General features: G+C 38.6%; 1 protein-coding gene across 1 annotated transcript in view; it reads left to right on the top strand.

The window, feature by feature from the left end:
- Positions 1 to 1,265: 1,265 nt before the first annotated feature.
- Positions 1,266 to 21,404, top strand: part of LOC311189119 (sodium channel protein type 5 subunit alpha-like) — a gene marked incomplete at both ends in the record, with an annotated part of 31,375 nt that continues 11,236 nt past the window's right edge. The window contains 16 exons of the mRNA XM_084260699.1: positions 1,266 to 1,520; positions 2,515 to 2,633; positions 4,171 to 4,278; positions 5,848 to 5,976; positions 6,730 to 6,821; positions 7,554 to 7,769; positions 10,856 to 10,913; positions 11,667 to 11,808; positions 12,287 to 12,484; positions 13,041 to 13,214; positions 13,760 to 14,161; positions 14,901 to 15,030; positions 16,314 to 16,552; positions 16,888 to 17,088; positions 18,138 to 18,491; positions 20,140 to 20,577. Of these exons, the coding sequence (XP_084116825.1) occupies positions 1,266 to 1,520; positions 2,515 to 2,633; positions 4,171 to 4,278; positions 5,848 to 5,976; positions 6,730 to 6,821; positions 7,554 to 7,769; positions 10,856 to 10,913; positions 11,667 to 11,808; positions 12,287 to 12,484; positions 13,041 to 13,214; positions 13,760 to 14,161; positions 14,901 to 15,030; positions 16,314 to 16,552; positions 16,888 to 17,088; positions 18,138 to 18,491; positions 20,140 to 20,577 (3,255 nt within the window). The remainder of the gene's footprint in view (positions 1,521 to 2,514; positions 2,634 to 4,170; positions 4,279 to 5,847; positions 5,977 to 6,729; positions 6,822 to 7,553; positions 7,770 to 10,855; positions 10,914 to 11,666; positions 11,809 to 12,286; positions 12,485 to 13,040; positions 13,215 to 13,759; positions 14,162 to 14,900; positions 15,031 to 16,313; positions 16,553 to 16,887; positions 17,089 to 18,137; positions 18,492 to 20,139; positions 20,578 to 21,404) is intronic.

The following is a 21,404-nucleotide window of genomic DNA, read 5'->3' as shown; positions in this document are numbered from 1 at the left end:
TATATAGTGCCTGGAAAGGAAAGGTGCAAGCGATGGTCATCTGACAGTTGTCCAGCAAGGACAGCTTAAACTTTTTAAGGTTAAGCTCTGTTATGAAATTGATTGAGCTAGTTATGAAATCAGCTTCGAAGGGCACATTGAACTGGTGATGGCAGCTTCTGGATGTGTGCCCCTCGTGATCTTCTTCCACAAAGACTCAGCAGTGATCCATCTTGGGTTAAATCTTTAATCAGATGGGATCATTTCACAATCTTCAGGTGGGACTGCACTGGATCAGCAGCTTTGTGACTCAGTAACAATGCAGCAGTGTCTTCCTAGATGTCATAATCAAAGAAAGAATCTTATAGAAATTTCTTTATAGAGCCTTTGTGTGAGTTTAGAACAAGGATCCAGGTCTGGATCGTCTAACTCTGTGTACTCCTTAATTCTTTTTCACTGTCAATATATGGGCATTTCATGGGCTTCCTTTGAAGCTTTTCACAGTGTTAAGGTAGAAAGTTGGGTTCACTGTACTGCCAAAGTCGGGACTCAGGCAGTATTTAGTTGAATGGATCCTTTCTAATACTTGACAATAATTCTCCATTAAATAATGTAAAGGATTTTTCTAGCATAATCTCACTTTTTTGATTCTGACAAGCAGACATAAATAATAAACTTTCTGCTTGATACTTGTCAGATCAAATGTTTTTGTCCACAGTGTCAGTACTGGCTGTATGGATCATGAATTAAATCTTCTGCTCCTGGAACACTGTTTATTCCTGTGCTGGCACCACCAGGATGGGTTATCCATCTGAGTATTTACATCTGCACTAATTAATTTAGTACTTGATCCTTCCCTTGCAGACACAGCTTCCACATATTTGATGTTGTTGCAGTTTGATGGGGTTTACTGTACCTTTTCCAAATATTGGCTTAACCCAGTAACTTTGAACAACAGATCAAGAGCATTTAGGATAACAGGTGTCTTAAATGAGGTGCTCTAAATACTCTCCTAAGTTTATAGAGGTCTATCCACATCCTATCAGCTACGCATAATTTTGAAAAAACCAAAAACTGAACAGATAACTTGCTAAAAATGTTATTGATAATATAATCATATTATTGATAAAGGGATTTCTCTTTTTAGAAACTCATGTGATGTTATTAGCCATGCATAGGCAAACAGTTGTTTAATTTTCATAAATTAGATGTTTCAGAGTTACTTGACTTCCTTTCTCCTTGTTTCTGTTATTTGGATAGAATTAGTGACAGGAAAAGAATGAACAATGGCCGAGTTCTTACTACTTGGTACCGACAACTTTCGTAAGTTCACTTACGAATCCTTAGCTGCTATTGAAAAGAGAATTGCTGCCAAGAAGAACTGTCGAAGAAATACTATAGACCATAAACCTGAGGAGAAACCACGTCCTCAACTTGACCTAAAAGCTTTCCAGAAGTTACCAGCTCTCTATGGAAATCCTCCTCCAGAACTCATTGGGGAGCCACTGGAGGATCTCGATCCGTACTACAAAGATCATAAGGTTAGAGCCAACCAAGATGTTGGGATTTTAATTTCTTTTATTGTGTTGCTAAGAAGTGTTTATGTGAATGATCAAACAGATTTTCTCACATCCCTTTGGAAAACCTATCATCTTTCTAGCTTATAATAATGCAGGCAGTTGGCACAGCTGAATGAAATTCTGTAATCTTCTTTATAAAAGCTTAATTTTGAATTATAGGAATTAAATAATATGAACTTGATTAACATTTGAATCAGAATGGAAGCAGAAGAAATAAAATGGATAAAGGAAGAAAAGGGAGTTTTGAGTCAAGTCTACAAGAAATTACAATAATTTTATAATTTTTTCTAAATTCCATGGTTTGAAACAGTGTGTACCTCTCCATCTCAATGCTTTTGCTTCACTTACATGTATAATAAATTATCATCTAAGCATGAAAATGATTTTAAATCATTTGCTGATGAATGCTTAAAACGTACTTATTCAAGCTCTATATTTTAGTCATGAAGTATCGAAGAATATGATTTTCAATAAAGACCAGAGAAATGGGAACTAATCCATGGGAAATTATTCTTATTGCTTGAGAAATGGTTACTACTTCGAAGTAATGTCTGCAGTCTTAGAGCTAGGGGATCACTATCAGCAATAGCAAATAATGGTAAAGGCTACAATTCTTCCTTCTACCTCTGTATGTCTTTACTCAGTGAGTGGTTCCATTTATTTTAAGGGAATGGTCATAAACAAGATTAGTTCTGAGCACAACTCTTTGCATGTCCTAAGGTTCAAAAAAGAAGGTGATGCTGAAGATTTTTTTGCAGCTTGACAGTTAATGGGTATTAGCTCTTTCATCAGTTTATGATGAGAGAGTAGCCAAGTATTACAAAGAGTTGTCCCATTTAAATTAACAGATTACAGTTACAATGAAGCTCTTGCTCATCTGTGACACAACAGGATATAGTACAAAAATAAGTCCTCTGTTCAACTGCCTGAACATTTTTTCTTTTTTTCTTTAAAGGTTTTTATAGTGCTAAACAAACAGAAAACCATCTTCAGATTTACTGCTACACGTGCCTTATGGATCCTCAGTCCTTTCCACCCAATCCGAAGAACAGCAATTAAAATTTTAGTACATTCATATCCTTTAATTGACTCCAGTTGCTCTCTTTTTTTGCAAAAACCTACATAATCTTGTGCTTTTATTTTTTAGACCTTTGAATGAATCTAGTCTTTTCCTCACTCCAGATGACTTCTAGTTATGAATTTAACTTTGAAATTATTATTGTCTTGGTGCTTTTATGCTAATTAGAAATATATTTGGTGACTCCTGGGGGTTTTGAAGCCTAATTTTCCACAGATTTGTGTTTGGAGAATGATCAGTTAGCTGATGTTTCATAAACAAGTGTCTCATGATGGATTCTTTCTCTGAGAAGTCTAATAAGGACTCAATCTTCTTTCTCATCTTCTGATTACCTAAGCTGCAGGAATTAAACTCGTGTCAAAGTTGATCAACCTTTGGCCAATTGGAAGACAAAAAGAGTGAGACAGACAAGCACATGTATGAAAATGCACAGAGAGAAAAATATACCAACTTAGTTCCTTTGCAGACAAGAAAAATTACATCTTTGGTATATGAAAGCGAAAGGTTTCAGGGATGATGTTTCAGGGAATGTCTTTGGAATTTAAGGGTAATATAGATCCCACCTGATACATCAAATTTCCAGTAATCGCTAGTATATTGCTCCAGTTTGGCACTGGGGAATGAGACCAGAGCAGTAACGCTGTTGCCTGGGGCTGACTCAGGCTCAGTGCAGAGTTTGTGGTGTCCCTGGGTGGATTTTAGGCTTCCAGCCATCTCCTGGCTGTGTGATGCCGAATTAGATGCAATGGGTCTGTGGATGTTGTCATAGCAGGATACAGACATCCCTGGAGGAGTGATGCTTTTGATGGGAGGTTTTCCACCAGCAGAAAGTTGGCTGACATTGGCATTTCAACACTACTGGTCGTAGCTAAAGCTAGGAGAGTTTTTTGTGGGGCTGAAGAAGATGAAGGATGGAAAGGCTAGATGTTTTTCCCATGCACATCTACCTCCTCCATTGCTAAACCGTGTAGTATGACACAAAGCATGAGATTCAGATCCAGAGCCAGGTGCTTAAATTTAGGTGTCTACACAGCCAGATGCTCATGTTCCTGTTCGTTCCCTCTAGTCAGTAGGTCCCAGAGAGCAACTGGGCAGCCCAAGAGTTGTCTAAACTTGGGCATCTAGAGTCCTGTGAGACACCTGCAAGCATCCTGGCACACTTCACCTTTCAGAAGAGAATAGTTCTGCAGACTTAGAGCCAGGTTTGGGCTTCACCTGTGTGACCTTGGGCAACTTTTTAACTTATATACTATAAAATGAAACTAAAACCCTATCCTTCCTCCCACTCTTTGAGGGGTGGAGAATCCTTTTGTCAAGTTTGCAATTCTTAGAGCAGCAGCCCCTAGAGAAGTCCAGACATCATGAATCACAATGGTAGTGTGTTGACATCTAATATGGCATGAAACCTCCAAATACACCTGCATTTCTCATGTGTGCTTTAAACTCAAAACCAGATACTGCACCTATGACATAGAATATCTAGTTACATTTCTGAATCAGTGCATATTCTTTGCCTTCACTCCCATGACTTACGTTATTCACTCTGTTTATCATGTGCACTATTTTAACTAATTGTGTATTCATGGCTCTGACTGAGTCCTCTAAGGCTTCTGAATCTCCTTTGAGGAACACGTATATTGAGTAAGTATCTGTGGGTATGTATGCTTTTTCATTCTGGATTATTGAGACTTGTCTTACAGCCTTCAGTCAAGACAGTTAATGGGGGACTTTGAAGGAAAGTTGCTTCTGTTGGGATTTTGTCTTTTGTTTCTTTTTCTTTTTTTTTTTGCTTTGAGGGATAATTTTTGTCTTTAAATCGGTATCTACAATAATTGTCTTGTTATAAGAGACAGTAAGTGTAGATTAAGTTCTGCTTCATGTCTGTCCTGCTCGTTTGTTACTCCACTTGCTGAAGTTACTCAGTAATTATTTGCTCTGTATCCAGACACATTTCCCATTGTTGCTGACAGTGATGAAGCACATCAACAGCTGCTGTCTCTTAAAATTGCTTTTATTAATATTGAAATGCTGAGTTTTGCTCTAATAAAATGTTCTGTCAGAAGCTCCTGGCCTGCAGGATGCTGTTAGAAAGCAAAGCTCTTATCTTCAGCGCTGCCAATACTTGCAGCGTTAAATCACCATAATCCATGCCTTTGTAGTCTCATTTAAAATGAATAATCCCATGTTTTGTGGGGTTTTTTTTAAAGAATATTTCAGCTCTCATATTTTCAGCATGACATAAAAATATTAGAGCATGAACCCTGATAACTCTAACACCTAAATCTAAGGAAAAGATTCCCAAATACTTAGTTTTAAAAAGAGCTCTGAAATTGTTTCTGACTATCTCATGTTACATGACACATGAAATATCTGGGAATGGCAAGTCCTCATGCAAGCAGGAATAAGGGTCTGCATGGCATTAATCCACACATCTCCAGAAGATGCTGGGATACTTCTCTAATTATGAAGGCATAAAGGTTAGATAAGAGTTGTATCCGCTGTTGGCATCAAAACTACTGTTGAAATGCATTTCAATAATAATCTCAGAATACTTCTTTCCAAATGAAAAGGGAAGTACTACATCCATATAATTTCTTATTGCATTTGCTGACTACCAGATGAATGCCTTTTGAATTCTGTAGGGAGATCTCTCTCTTGCTTAAATGATAAGTGCACTCAATAAGTACAGAAGAGCTTTCACTGATAATTTTCCATTAATAAGAATAATTGCCTTCTTAAATTGAAAATCCTGTACTCCTGTAATTCTCTAAGTGTTTTAAACATTCTGCACAGAAATGGATGCTGTGTGCTCGAAGTAAATAACGCACAGGGTATCACACGTACACTTGTCCACTTGAATCCAGAGGCAGAGACAAATGTCCATCTTTATTTTAGCAAGCAGCTAGGAGGTTTGTGTTTCCTAAATTATTGGGATTCACATGAAAGAGTTCAGAAAAAATTGTTGAATGCCAAAACCCACACAACAGGTGTCCACCTGAATAGCCATGCTCAGATTGCAGTCAGATACTGTCTCAGACTCCATATGAGTGAGATGCTGATAGAATACACTGAAATCAACAGCAGTCCTTCCATCACTTCTCTGCAGCATTGACTTTGTTTGTTGTCCTAGACAGTAAATAGACTGACTCTGCCTCTTCTGTTAATTGTTAATATTGCTGTTTTCCTTTGGCACTTTTCTCCCTTCCGTAGATTTACTTTTACTGGCATTTACACTTTTGAATCATTGATAAAAATATTGGCAAGAGGATTCTGCCTAAATGAATTCACTTTCCTTCGAGATCCCTGGAACTGGTTGGATTTCAGTGTTATCGTTATGGCGTAAGTGGGAACGTATAAAATATGGATTACCTGCGCTCGAGCTCTGTATTTGAAGCTCTTGCTGCCGTGCTGCAGAAGGCTGTCTGTAGTACAAAAAGCCCCAATGGGTCCTAATTGCATCCCAAACTGCCTAGGACATTAGAATCCCTGTATAAGAATGTGTTAGTCTTTCAAGAGGGATACAGAGCTCTGCAGAGCAAGATATACTCTGTGGTGAGCGTATGTAAACGGATGCATTTCAGTCAGTGAGATGTAATAGGTGGGCTGTTGAACACAAACATATTGATCCTGTGTAAGTTTGAAAATAGAGCAATGTGTACAGATACTGAGACAGTGGAGCAAACTCAGGCTCTTTATATCCAAAAATCAGAGTTTGAGCTTCAGTTTGCAGAATTAGAAAGGTTTTCTACTGGTTAGGTTCAGTCACAGAAGCAAGGATCAAACTGGTTCAGCTGGCGTTTTAGCCTGACATGGAACATTTTGAGTGTTATCTTTGTTGGTATTTTGAATACATAGTATTTTAAGATGCTAACATAAGAGCAGTTGTGTACAAGCCAAGAGCTCCCTCATAAGGAAGCTCTAATAATTAAGAATTGGGTATCTTTTTTAATTGTCTGCAGACAGATCCTTGATACCTTCTTTATTAATAATTAAAATAGGCTAAAGAAGGATTAACAGTTAAGAATGACCACTGTAAAATAGTTGCCCTGTTTACCTCATTCAACCGCTTGACATCATACCCTGACTTTACAGGTATGTGGGAGCATTCAGTAAATTTGGGAGTGTGTCAGTCCTTCGGACTTTCAGGGTTCTGAGAGCTTTAAAAACCATTTCGGTAGTCCCAGGTAAGAAACTCTATTTGCTGAATATTTTCTGCTACTTACAGTTGATTCTCTACTTCAACTCAAAATGTTGGTGTTTGCCCTTTTTTTTTTCTTTTTTTTTCTTTTTTCCCTCTATATCTTTTATTTGTTACAGCCACAACTGAATTTGTGGACGTAAATAGTGTCTCAGCCCTCCTAGTCTAACTAGAATAAATCAAGTATTGGAAACCAACTTATTTTCATTATGCTTTTAAAGATTTTTTTAAAACACTTTATGACGTCAGGTTTACAAATGTTCTTCTAGCTGATCTATGTGTTAGGGTTGAACAGAAATTCCTCTAATGACTGAATGGACTTTATTTTTAATGATCTTTATTTTTAATGACTGTTTCTGGGAAAACACCTTATCTTTTACCTTTCCCTTAGTTACCAAGTAAGTTAATTTTTTTCTCATGTATAAATATTAATTAAGAACCGGTAGGTTGCCTCATCTTCCCTTTCTGGTCTTTTTCATCACATTTATTATTGTTTCCAGTGATTCCAGATTCTTCATAGAGCATCAGTATTGGAAAAACTTAATTACTTTATCATATTAATTACTCTCTCATCCAAACAATACCTGTATTGCAAACATATTTGCCACATATTATGCAGTTATTTTGGTACTTTGGTTGCTCTACATCGTTTTAACTTAGTTAAAATTTCTTTTTTTTTTTTTCTTTTTTTTTCTTCCTTTGTATGTTGTCTTCCTAGGACTCAAGATCATTGTAGGGGCACTTATCCAGTCTGTTAAGAAACTGGCCAATGTGATGATCCTGACTCTTTTCTGCCTGAGTGTCTTTGCCCTCATAGGCCTTCAGCTTTTTAAGGGCAATCTAAGACAAAAGTGTATCAGGAACTCTAGTGAGTTGATTGACTTTGTCCATAACAAAACATGGGAATCCTATGAAATGTTTGCTAATGACACAGGTAATTTTTAGTTTTCCTCCTTTGTTCTTTTTTAGACAATAGTACAGACACCTGTGCATGCATGTGCAACCATTGCTGTAAATGATATTGATGTTTTGATGACTTACATTCTGATGAGTAACTACCTGATAATGGCCTTCAGATTGCCCGAGTAGCTCACAAGCATCCAGGAATGCACCCCTTCCCTTCATTGTAAGAAAGAGCGCTCCCAAATTTTCCAGTAACCTCCAGCTCTGTTTCCCAGAATGATATGACAATAACTGAAATATGCATGAGCTCATCTGCTGCTGCAATTCCCTGAAGTTTACTTTTTACTACACGCTGAAGAGTCTGTACATCTTCATTTTGCTGCCCAGCAAATTACTCTTCAGCTTGAAACAGAGGAATTTGTTTAAAAGCCAAAGCTGTTTTCTTCTTCACATTCTATGTATATTATGTCTAATGTATATATGTATACATGTATAATGTATATATGTCTAATCTTTCATGTGTCCATTTTGACTGAGGCTCTATGGGGGGAGAGTAGAGCTGAGATCTGAAAATGCACTGCAGCAGCTGTAAGATGCAATCCAGAAAGGAAAAGCCCTGTGCTAAAGGGAAAGGCTCAATATACATGAAAAAATACACTCAGAGTAAACAATGCCTCTGCCAGAAATATGAAGAAAGCTTCATCACCAGAAAGTATCTCCCCCAGTGAGTTCAGACATAGCAGCAGTCATATAGGAGAAAAAGATTCTCCCAGGCATAATGTTGAAGCACATCAAAAAGCCACACAGGCTTCCTGTGTGTATATACTCTGTGTGGAAGATTTCTTCAGACAGGTTTTCTTTAATAACTTCATAGTCAAGGGGCAGACAGCCTTTGTATAAAAGATTTTTGAGGAAAAACTTCTTGCAAGAAATTCCTGAGCCTACCAAAAAACCCCACACATACGTAAGAACCAAGTCATTTACATGTACAGAGTGCTGGAAAAAATCATAACTTAAAGTAAACATAAAAAGAAACCAGGCAGTAACTAGAGTAGCACACAAGAGACCATGGATGGTTAGTATTTGACTAGAAATACTGATTTTCTGTGCTGAAGAAACAGGAAACAAAAGCATTTTTATTTTTTATAATTATTTTTTAAATGCAGAACATTGGGGTTGTATAAAGGCATTGGCCCAGAGAAAGTAGGGATCAAGAACTTCAAAATCTGTGTGGTTTCACAGGCTTTATCTTGTTCATGTACTGTGCCATATATCTTGTGTGCAGAGTGATTTGCAGTGATGGCAAAAGGAAAAAGGGGTCCTGACTGGTTTAACGACAGATAAATGACTTTCCTACAGGATTTAGGACTTTCAGAGCTATAAGCCCAGTGTTTTATTAAAAGATTTTTTTTTAATATTTTCTTATGGGCTTCTTTGGTCCTGACTTTGTGGGCAGTTCCCATCTCCAACATGGAGAATTGTAGAATCATAGGATCACTGGCTGGTTTGGTTTGGAAGGGACCTGAAAGCCCATCCAGTTCCACTCCCTGCCATGGGTTGGGACATCCTCCACTAGCCCAGGTTGCCCAAAGCCCCATCCAACCCGCTCTTGAACCCTGCCAGGGATCCAGGGGAGCCACAGCTTCTCTGGGCAATCTGTGACAGGGTGTCACCACCCTCACAGGGAAGTATTTCTTCTAAATAGCTAATCTAAATCTTCTCTCTTCTAGTTTAAAGCCATTCCCCCTTGTTCTGTCACTCCCTGCTCTTGCAACCAGTCCCCCCCCCCCCCCAGCATTTCTGTAGCCCCTCTAGGTACTGGCAGGCTGTTTAAAGGTCTCCTCTTAATCCATTCTTCTCCCAGCCTGTATCTGTGCTTGGGATTGCCCTGACACACGTGCAGAACCTTGCACTTGGTGTTGTCGAACTTCAAGAGGCTTGTCCAGGTCCCTGTGGATGGCATCCCTTCCCTCCAGCATGTCTACAACACCACACAGCTTGGTGTTGCTGGAAAATTTGCTGAGGGTGTGCTCAATCCCACTGTCCATGTTGCCAACAATGATAAACTGTGCCGGTCCCAATATTAATATCTGAGGAATGAATGGCATTCATCACTGGTTTCCACTCAGACATCAAACTGTTGCCAGAACTCAGCTACATGATTACAATTTTCTGAAGCTCAGTCACAGAATCTTCTTAAAATAAACTTTTTTCAGCTGGCAGGAGCAGAGCTGAACAAAATTTGGGTGGAAACTAGCCCAGACTGTGACTCATTCCTTTATGGCGTATTCACATGGTACGGTACAACTGATACTGAAGATTCCTGATGGCTCTGAGTCATGATGACTTACCTGATGAGCACAGCTGAAGTTTCAGAAGCACCAGGAAGACATGAGACCTCCCTTGCATCTGGGATAATAAACCCACATCTTAATGGGGCTAAATAGCTATTAGGACTAAGGCTACTGCTTTCAATCTGCTGCTAGCTCAGGCATTGAGTAACTCATGCCAAGAGAAATAAGGGAAGAGGTCAAAAGGGGCACAGCTCCAGCACCTTAATGGAGAAGTCCATATTTCTCAGCTAATTAGGTTAGGACTGGCTGCCAGGCTCAGCAGAGCAATGACATGGCATGGTGTACATCCATACCACCAAATACTCTTTTTTTTCCCCCTCAAAACTCCAAATTCTGTCTGCAAACTGTCTTGGAGAGGGCTAATTGCTATGGGCCAAAACTGTGCCGGAGTTTGTGCTAATGGTTACAAAACCAGGGACTGTGCTTGAGCCTGTGCTCTCCAATTCTAGATTTCCTTTGTGCAGATGTGACTAACGTGATAATATATTATTATTTATTTTTAATCTCTTTTGAGGACTGAAATTTGTGCATACACATCTGCATGTTTAAAAATGAGGACAGGGTATCTTGCAACCCAGTGCAGTGAGCCTGGGAAACCGTTCTCTTCTACTTTACTGCTCGTTTCGTATTTGCTACACAGGAATTTGTATGTGTGTGCACATACACTTACAGTTCACTGATTATGCATCACAATTTATATTAAAGGATAAAGGATTCAGGTTAGAAAGTGCTTTGTTTTTAATTTTTCCCTTTTTTCTTATAGCACACTTTGCTAAGAAACCGGGAACCTCAGATATTTTGCTATGTGGTCTTGGTGCTGGGTAAGTGCACTTATGAAAATTCCTTGTTTGGAAGTTTTCTCTGCCTCAGTGTTTCTGTATTCACTTGGTCATAAGAGGTGAAAGCAGAAATTCCAGCCTTTCATTGAATGCAGAGATAGGAACAAACATACAATAAACAGTCAAACAATTTAGTACTTTTAGAGAATGAAGCATGAACCTGCAACTGGCTTATTCAGTCAGGTCTCAGTTTCTCCAAGAACTTCTAGAAGTGGTGGTCTTCCTCATCCCCACTGATGTAGGAGAGAACTGAAAACATGAAGGATCTCAGATATTATGCAGGGTAGACATTGTCCTCTCTGTGAAGGTTCAGGACTACTATACTGGGATTTTGGAAGGCAGGTTTGGGCAAGGAGGGTGATGTGGCTGCTCTGGTGAGGGGCAGGGGATGAGGCCTTGTGTAGATCCAGGCCTGGAGGTTGGTGTCCCTGCCTGTGGCAGGGGGGTTGGAACTCTATGATCCTTGGGGTCCCTTCCAACCCAGACCATTCTATGATTCTATGATTCTATGAGGGAGTTGTCCTGGGTTGGTGGTCTACTTCAGCCTGTCTTCTTCCTTTGTTGTTGGGATGCTGCTTTTTCCATCCCACTTTCTAGCCAACACTACTACTGGAATAGTAAATTGGTTTCCAATCTAATTAAATGCAGAATTATAATCAGATCTCTCACATAAACTGAAGTTTTCCTTCAGATCTGCATGGTTAAGAGATCTCTACTTTTTATTATTACTTCTAGGACCTGTCCTCCAGGCTATACATGCTTGACAATTGGGCCAAATCCTGATTATGACTTCACTAGTTTTGATACATTTGGCTGGGCTTTTCTTTCCTTATTCCGCCTGATGACCCAGGACTTGTGGGAGCGTCTGTACCAGCAGGTACCAACTTTGTGTATAATTCAGAACTAGTTCTCCAGGGAGAGCAATAACTGAAGCAGAAAATGTGCAGGGAGGACAAGAAACCTCAAATAAAAGCAATAGCTGCAAGTCATCATGCCTGCATCCTCCCCTCTCCCATCCAGCAAGCTGCGACTCCTTGAAAGGGGATGCTGATGTGCTTCCCAGCCAGAGCCCTATCACCTTGACAATTTAGGGCTTAAAAGGGTCCTGTATTGTCCTTCAAAAATACAATGGCTCCTCAGTTGTCCTCATGGGGTATATGATCAGTGATTCATAGGTGATGGTATAGGAAGAGGGAGAAGGGGCAAGAAGGACCAAGGAAGGTGTATGTCCATTTAGACTTTCTAAAGCATTGTGTCTAGGAAGCTGAATGCTTCTGAAGAATTTCAGAGACACATTGAGAGCCTATTTGGTATTTTATATAGTAATTTTTATCTCTGGGGTGTGTTACTTACAGACCCTCAGAGCTTCTGGGAAGGTGTATGTACTCTTCTTCATGCTGGTCATCTTTCTGGGCTCATTTTATCTAGTCAACTTGATTCTGGCTGTAGTAACAATGGCATATGAAGACCAGAACAAGGCCACTATTGCTGAAACGGAAGCAAAGGAAAGGAAATTTCGGGAAGCCATGGAATTATTACAGAAGGAGCAGGAGGTATGTAAATTATTCCCTTGCAAGCATTAGTCTCAGTGCTCTGATGTCAGTCACATAAAAACCCTGCACTGTTCCGTGTAGATACCTGGAAGATTCTGGAACAAAAGAAAACACATTTTCTCTGTTTTGTAAAATACTGTCCTGAATTCAGTATGGAAAGGAAAATCAACCACAATGTGTATCCCCAACAAGACAAAATTTTAATACCATTTGAACATTTGTTTGGGGAAAAGGATATATTCTACACCATTATTTTCAAACTGAGTATTTTTATTGTAAGCAAATCTGCCATATGGAGGAATGGGACTTACAATGTGATTATTTTGCCCCTGGCAGGCCCAATACATGCGATCATGTAGCATACTGCAAATAGCAAATTGTTCAGTGCTCCATATGTTGGGGAAATTCTTTTAGTGTTATCACATATTGGAAGATTTTAATGAGTTTTGTGAAACACAAATTGTTAAGAGGAAATAATACAGAGTACAGAAGTATCTTCTGCTTATATTCAAAGTAACCAGCAAAAATGTAATCCATGTTTTTGTTTTAATTTCAGTCATTGGCTATGAAAGGAATTGATATCCTGTCAATTAGCTCCTTTGAAGCCTCTTTGCTGTCTACCAAAGAAATCAAAGAAAGAAGCAATAGGAAAAAGAGAAATAAGTCACTGGGGATAGAAGATAATGAAGAAGAACAATTCCCCAAGTCCACAGACATTCAACGAAAGTTGGTAATCTATTGTCTGAACCTGGGATCCTTACAGCTTTTCCAGTTTTAATTCTAAAATAAGTTTCTTGAAAGCACAAACCAAATCCCATTACAAACACTGATCATTCTTAAGTCTTTAAAACAAACAACATTTTGGGATGAGGAAAAATCATATATTAAAATTAATTTGAACAAAAAGCATTACAAATTAAGTGTGGAAGGAAAGACATAACAGTGAAAATACATTTTCTATAACATTGGGAAATAGAAAAAAGTGAATGACTATCAGAATGTAGCTTTTGTGCCATCAATCTCTTTTTAAAATTTCTTACATGAAATATAAATATAAAGCCTATCACAAAAATAGCTGCAACAGCTGATAGGATTTTATTATCTGCCTTTTAAAATCTAAGCATAATCCTTCCCAAAAAGTCTAAACCTAGTAAGAGTTTTGTACTTAAAATGCCTAATAGGAAATGTTATGAAACTCTAAACATTTATTGCTTCCCAGCGTTTTCCCTATGACATTTTGCCATTCTCTCTTTATTCCTTTTCCTGGGCTTTTAGTCTTTCCTTGGCCTGATGTATGGTCCCAATGCAAATCAGGCGAACCGCAGACTTAGCCATGGGAGTGTGTTTAATTTCCAAATACCTGCTTTAGAAGTTGACTCCAGAACGGATTTTGTTGATGAAGAGACACGCAGTGCTGGGGAACATGGAATCCAGGGTCAGTCGCTGTCGGTAACGCAGATGGGAAGACGCTCCAGCATACAAAGTCAAATGAGCCGCAGCTCTCACCCTGCTACCCCAAACTGTGTGCAGAGCAGCAAGCGGGCTAACGCAGATGACTGCAATGGGGTGATTTCAGTGATGGGAGGTGGAAGCAGCAGGGTGCACAGTCTGGATCCAGTGTTTTCTGAAGGAGTGATGCTTCCACCAGTGATAGAAGACCCTGGAAAAGGTGATCTGGTAAGAAAAAGATACTATTTTAAGTAATACTTCATATTACAGCTTCTCCATAAGTGTCTTAAGAGTTTCAGTGAAATGGCAAACAGCAATGGGAAATGAAGTATACTGATGTGGGGAGTTTGTAAACTGTCAGTAGAAAGTGAGTCTTGATACCCTGATGTGACTTCCAAAAAACTAGAGTACATTGCTTCAGCGTTCTTGTTGAAAACCCTGTGTTTCTGCTGTGAACAACATGTGCTAACATGCTTTTGAAAGTTCCTAGTGCTGGAGTTAGAAGTCGTTAAAGAATCTTTTCATCCCGTACCCTGTCCACGGAGGGAGGAAGTGGGAATAATTTTAATAGCACCTGTAATTTCTTCCTCCTTCACAGCACCTTTAGCATAATGAAAAAACTTTGTAAGTTCCCCAGATGGGTAGAGATGCTTTTCTACCAGTTTATCCCTATTTTTTTTTCCTTTTCCACTACTTTCTGAAATATTTCACAAATATCTTTCCCCTCATACGCTCGTTTCCAAGGTTTGTGTTTGCCCTGTTGCTGTTACATGCTTGAGGGATCCATTTACTGCTGCGTTATTACTGAAGAGCAGACATTCGTTCCCAACACCTATTACACCTTGTAAAAAGGTCCATTTATTTGTCTGTGTGTCATTGTTCTTATTAACTTTCATAGTTACCCATCATCACATCCTACTTCATTTTATTCCTGCAGTGTCTCCCTAATCATGTTTACTTCTTTAAGCAGCCAGCTGTAAATGATGAGAGCAGCATGATGCATTTGCCTCCTCATCTGTCAGTAGAGTACTTTAACGAGGCCTTTCAGAGACAAAGGGCAGCAAGTGCAGTCAGTGTAATTACCAGTGTCTTGGAGGGTAAGTGGTTCCTCATTATGCTTATTTCAATCCTAATGCAGTGCTAGCATGAAAGACCAAAATGTCAGTATAGTTCTTTAAGGTTAACAGAGATTTGTAGGTGTGTAGTTGGGATTTTCATCATTAACTTGACTCTTAAAAAAAAAGAAAAAACATTATAATGCATTCTTTATGTATTGGAATGCATCTTTTCCCTAGACTAAAATCTTTGTTGGAAAGACAAAGGGGATAGGAGTGAGAGGAAGGAGTTTCTCCAGCATCTGAGGTGCAGGACTGGGATGCAGAATCATGAAATAAGGTTACACAAGCAAAATCAGTTACATCAATTTCTGGGGTTGGAATAATTAACCTCATGGTTTGGTTTTTTTTACCTTCCTTTTCCATGAGAATTCTTGGGAGTCTTATCACTGGTGGCTATTGCGATTCCCAGGGGTTTTGTTGGAATTAGTGAAAAATTTTAGCCCAAATTGTTTAGTTGTTTTCTGGAACAGGTTGAGAAAGAGTTTGGTTGGGTTTTTTGGGGTTGTTTGTTTTCTTTTCTTTTTTTTTTTGTGACCAGTTAATCTTTGGAAAAAGATTCAGGTCCCTGAAAAAGAGTTTACTACTAATTCCTACTGTGATTTTTATTTAGCTTTAGGTAAGCTCTGGTTTCTCAACCAGGGCTCCTAAGGTAATAGGAAACAATGGTAAAGTACATCAAAGGAATTCCAACCACTCCAGCCAGTCAGTCACCTGGGCCCAACTGGAGTGCCTCTATATGCCAAACTTCAAACTGTGGTTTGGATTTTCCTTTATTACAGTCAAAGTGCCTGTGGCTCCCCTTGACTCTAAAGAAGTCAACTCCCTTGATTCTCTAGACTTCCTTGAGAGTCACAGGAGACAAAGAAATATTGGCTGTGGCACAGCCAGTGTCCTAGACACCTACATAAGGAGAAGCTAAAAAGTGTGTTAGCTACTGTATTCACTGTAAAGAGCTTCTAGTGTGCGAGGCTGCAGCGCAGCCTCTGCGTTATAAAAATCCATCTAAGATAAATAAAACCTGATCCAACAGCTTTTGAAGTAATTTCACACAAATTATTCTGAATCCAGTTTTCTCTGAATTTTATCTTCATATTTTTTAGTTGGTGTAGGGACTACAAGAATAGTGGAGTGCTTCACTGCACCTCCCATGTGAGATGCAAGGTTTCTTTTTTCTTCTCTGGTCTCTTGAGTATTTGAAGTTATTATTTCACCACCTTGTTCAGAGGCCACTAATTATTAATGGGGCTTTCTTTTGCATTTAGAACTTGAAGAATCCCAGCGGAGATGCCCACCATGCCTCAAAGATTTTGCTTTAAAGTATCTAATTTGGGACTGCTGTCCGCTTTGGTTGAGAATCAAGAAAAAAGTGGCTGCTTTTATAAAGGATCCTTTCATTGATCTCACCATCACTGTTTGCATTGTGATGAACACTTTGTTCATGGCACTGGAGCACAATAATATGTCAGATAATTTTAAATCGATGCTTAATGTAGGGAACTTGGTAAGCAAATTCTCAACTATGTGCCATTTTATACCAAGGATTGATTGATGGATGTTTTCACTTGAGGGATAAAGAGTAACTAAAAATTAAAGATTAGCAAACTCTGCATTTATAAACTCTAAATTCCTAATATAGACAATTCCCAGATTTTATTGATGCACTTCTAACATACTCTTGAGAAGGCAGACAATAATCTTTCCACTTTAAAGTGCATTAAAACTTCATAGAAATGGTTTTGTTGACCTGACCATGAATGTTATTCACGGGCATATGACCTAAAGATAAGATAAATTCATGGCTGCTTTTATGCTGATGCTACTGTCTCTTTTTCACAGATTTTTACAGGAATCTTCACTGCAGAAATGATCTTAAAAATCATCGCTCTAGATCCCTATTATTACTTTCAGCAGCCCTGGAATATTTTTGACAGTATAATCGTCACATTGAGTTTAATTGAACTGAGTATACCCAAACACAAAAGCAAGAAAGACAAGCGAAAAGGAGGAACCCTGTCAGTTTTACGATCCTTCAGACTGGTAATGCCTCATGCTTACTCAGCTGCTTAAACATTACCTTTGTGCATGTAAAAGAGAATACCTCAGTTGTCTGCAGCTAGGTTGCCAGAAGTGATTTTTAAATTTTTTTAACTTTTTTTCCCCTTCTTCTTGGTGTTAGGAGCAAGAAACACTCTCTTATACTCCTTGTTATGTTTATCAGAGTTTAATTGCATATGTGTTTATTTTGACTATACTAAGAAATGTTCAGAGGAAAATATATTCTAGAGTAGACATGAAACCGATGTCAAAAATCAAAAACTAGTACAGAAAGCTTAAGGAAAAAAACTTAACAGACAGGAAAAAATGCTTAGAAGTAGACTTTAAGTGATCTTAAAGCGTTTGTTTCATATACTGTGCACCATTTTATGTTGCTTTATGGAAAGATAGACTCCATTGTATAGTAATATAGCATCTGGGCTTCCAGCTTGGGTACTTTGTGTTACATGTACGTTAAGTCTACATCAAGTTCATTGTACAGATAGCTGCCTGTGTGGGCCACTCACCAGGGACTCACAGAATCACAGAATTATCAAGGTTGGAAAAGACCTAAAAGATCATCCAGTCCAACCATTCACCTATTACTACTAGCTCCCACTAAACCATGTCCCTCAATACAACGTCCAGTCTTTCCTTGAACACCCCCAGGGTCGGTGACTCCACCACCTCCCTGGGCAGTGCATTCCAGTGCCTGACTACCCTTTCAGAAAAGTAGTGCTTTCTAATGTTCAGCCTGAACCTCCCCTGCCGCAGCTTGATACCATTCCCTCTAGTTCTGTCGCTGTCTACATGTCTGACTCATGTCAGCATGGTTCTTTACAAGCGACTTATTTGATGTTTGCACTGTTGCCCAATTAAATAAAAGTGTAAATACTTTCTGAAAAAGAAATTATTAGTGTCACAGTGCCACAAATGCTACATTGCTGGAAGAGGTCAGAATATCTGTCGAAACAGTTTTTGCAGGATTTGAATGGTGCAAAGATGGGTTATCACTACTGATGTCTAATGCTATGGTTTGTGTTTCTACACAGCTGAGGGTCTTCAAACTGGCAAAGTCCTGGCCAACTTTAAACACTCTAATTAAAATCATTGGTAACTCCCTGGGTGCACTGAGTAACCTGACCCTCGTCCTGGCAATCATCGTTTTCATTTTTGCTATAGTAGGGATGCAACTTTTTGGGAGAAGCTATGGGGACAACAGCCATAAAATAAACAAAAACGGGAAGCCACGCTGGCACATGATGGACTTTTTCCACTCGTTCCTTGTTGTTTTCCGAATCCTGTGTGGAGAATGGATCGAGACCATGTGGGACTGCATGGTGGTCGCTGAACAGCCACTGTGTCTTCTTGTCTTTCTCCTAGTCATGGTGATAGGAAATTTAGTGGTGAGTTTTCCAACGCTTCCTTCTGTTTATCCTGTGAACGGTAAAACCGATTTAACTGGCATTTTGTCAAAAAAAAACCAGGTAGTTTCCCAAAACACGGGTGAAATTTACCTCTGTGTGTTATAGTCTGCAAAAGCTTCTCTCACCATTCACCTTTGAGCAACTGTCCATATTTTCCTGTTTTGTGTGCTTTGCATGAAGTATCACTTGACCTTTTCCTGTGGCAATGTGATGAGGAATATCTTTGCAGTAAATCTAAACGTTTCTTCATGCCTTGGGATTTGGATGCAAATAATCAGTAAGGCTGATGGCTAACCTGCTTGAATTAATAGAGCTAAGTACATAAGTCCCTTTGTAAATCAAAATCTGTGGCTTTTTTTAAGACCCCATGTATTGAAATCTTTACCAGTGAATGACAGAATCTACACTTCTATAACTAAAATCAGGATTTTCTTTAATAATTTCTTTAATCGTGTTTACATCCAAGAAATGGATCCTGCCATTGTGTATCCTACACAGCCTCCTACACCTGGGTGCAAGAGACTGGCTGACATCCTGGTTCTCTTCCATTGGTTCTGCCAAAATCATAAAAGACTTTTTTGGTAGCTTTCTTTCTCATGTCATTCTTAGTATCATTTATATCTATACCCAATGTCCCTTAACTTAAGAAATTACTGAAAAGAATTACATTTAGTCAGTCCTTTATGGGAAATATCTGTTCTGTGGCTGAATCCCAAATACCCAGGTTTGAAGGTCTTCCCATTCTACACCGCAGTGATTGATTTTGATGATAAAATGCTGAGAGTGATACTCACGTCACATAATGTTAACTGTAAAACAATAAGTGCTTAGTCTATGCTCCTTGATCAGGCTTTCTTGTTATCAAAGGAAACAGAGAGGAATCTGAGAGTGAGATCTATTCCAACCCAAGATCAGTAACCAAGGCAGATGGGATGAACTGGTTGTCTGGAAGGCTCATGTTCTTCACTGACTGTTCCCTGGATGACTCAGGAGTGTTATCTGCTCAGTTCTGATGCTATAAAAATTAAGATATAGATTCCACCCCAAACTGAAACATTAGTAATAAAAAATTGAATTCTCCCTTTCCCTTAAAAAAAAAAAATCAAAATCAAAGCAGGGTTTAGAAATTCTTCTATTTAAATGTACTGAAAAGAAGGGAGGAAACCTTACTTCAAGCTTCTCTTTATTTTGATTTCTTTGTGACGTTGTTTCAGATTTGATGGGATTGCTAGTGCTGAATCTGATCTCACACAGGATTTTGGAAGTAGCTCCACAGAGAGATGCTTTAATTCTAATTGGAAAAAGGGAGAGGCACTGTTAAACTTTCAAGCCATGACCGTAGCCCTTGTTACTTCTGCAATCTTTGAGAAGGTGTTTTTGCCAAATAATCCATTTGGCATGCACATTTCTCTTTTAGCTAGTATTTTAAATAACGTTTTTGGGGAAGAAGATCATGGGACCAATGGACTTAGAGAGAAGTTTACTTCATCAGTCAGTATTTCATTATTACCTTGTTTTGGTTCTCTCCATAACTTTGATAGTATCTGTGATTGTCAAAGTTAGAATTTAGATTTCTGAATGTTACTCTTCTGACTTTTAATTTTATTATTATTTCAATGACTTTCAGGTTCTCAACCTTTTCATTGCACTACTGCTGAATTCCTTCAGTACCGACTGTCTCCAGACAGGAGAAGATGATGGAGAGATGAACAACCTTCGGATTGCCTTTGCTCGGATTCACAAGGGATTTCACTTTGTGAAGAGCGTTACATGGGATGCTTGTTGTGGCAAGCTCAGGCATATAAAGAAAGGACACAAGAATAAAATCAAATTGACTGCTCAGAACCCGCTTGGGTTCAAGCAGGGAGAAATAAAAAGTTGTAAAGAGAATTACAATAATGAATGGGCTGAGAGAAATGGGGGCAAAAGCTTGGTTCTTGAAGATTTTATTACCAATCCCAATGTGTTTGTGTGTGTCCCTATTGCTGAGGCAGAGAATACAAGCGAGGGATTTGAAGATGATGATAAGATGAGCACATTTACAGACACAGAATACAGCAAACAGGTAATAAATACCTTTATTTGTGTTGTTACACTGGAGTGCATGTATAAATATAAGGATATATTTATTGTAGAAGACACTCTCTTGCAGAACGTGGTGGCACGTGTCAATCCATTTCCAAGGAGTTACGAAATTTTTAACTAGAGCCAAAGTTATGAATGCTTAGAGTGAGGGTAGATTATTGCTGGGAGCCTTTTAGAAAGCAAAGTTATTTCATGGTCTTGAAAGAAAGACCATTAATTATTAAGCTTGCTGCAAGAATTCCTAGCTGATGCATTGTGTTACACACAGATAAATACATAACCCATAGATAACTGCAGAAGTCCTCAATGAACTTGGAACTTTTATGTGAAAAATTATGTAAATAATGCAAAAATAATTGGCATTACTTACATGACAGAGCAAAATTTATGATCTGCATAAAGAACACTTTGACTGTAATATGAAATTTATACCTTGGGCACATTGTTTGTATTTGTCCTTGCTGTATGTAGTAATTATTAGAAGAAGTTAGAAGGATTAGGCATGGAATGGCTCTGCTAAGGGAATGTTTCTGGTATGATAACAGATATTATCATATCTCTCCGAATTTTTTTGGTTCTGTTTTAGCCACAGAAGCTGCTATTCTTGTCTCAAGAGTTCCCACCTTACGTTTCTATTTTATTCCCTATACAAAAACTCTCCTTTAACTATTAAAGTATTAATTCCTTAGTTTGCTGTATGTCCAATGGGAAAAGTTTCTCTTTCTTTGAGAAAAAAATCAGAATCTTACGAGTTTTGTCTGGAGAGCCCCACTTTAAATGAAATTCATACCTTATCTTTCTTTCCAT

This window comes from Gallinula chloropus (genome assembly GCF_964237585.1).
Source record: "Gallinula chloropus genome assembly, chromosome: 2".
Classification (NCBI taxonomy): Eukaryota; Metazoa; Chordata; class Aves; order Gruiformes; family Rallidae; genus Gallinula; species Gallinula chloropus.
The sequence above is the reverse complement of the archived record's forward strand: the minus strand, read 5'-3'. Positions and strand labels throughout refer to the sequence as shown.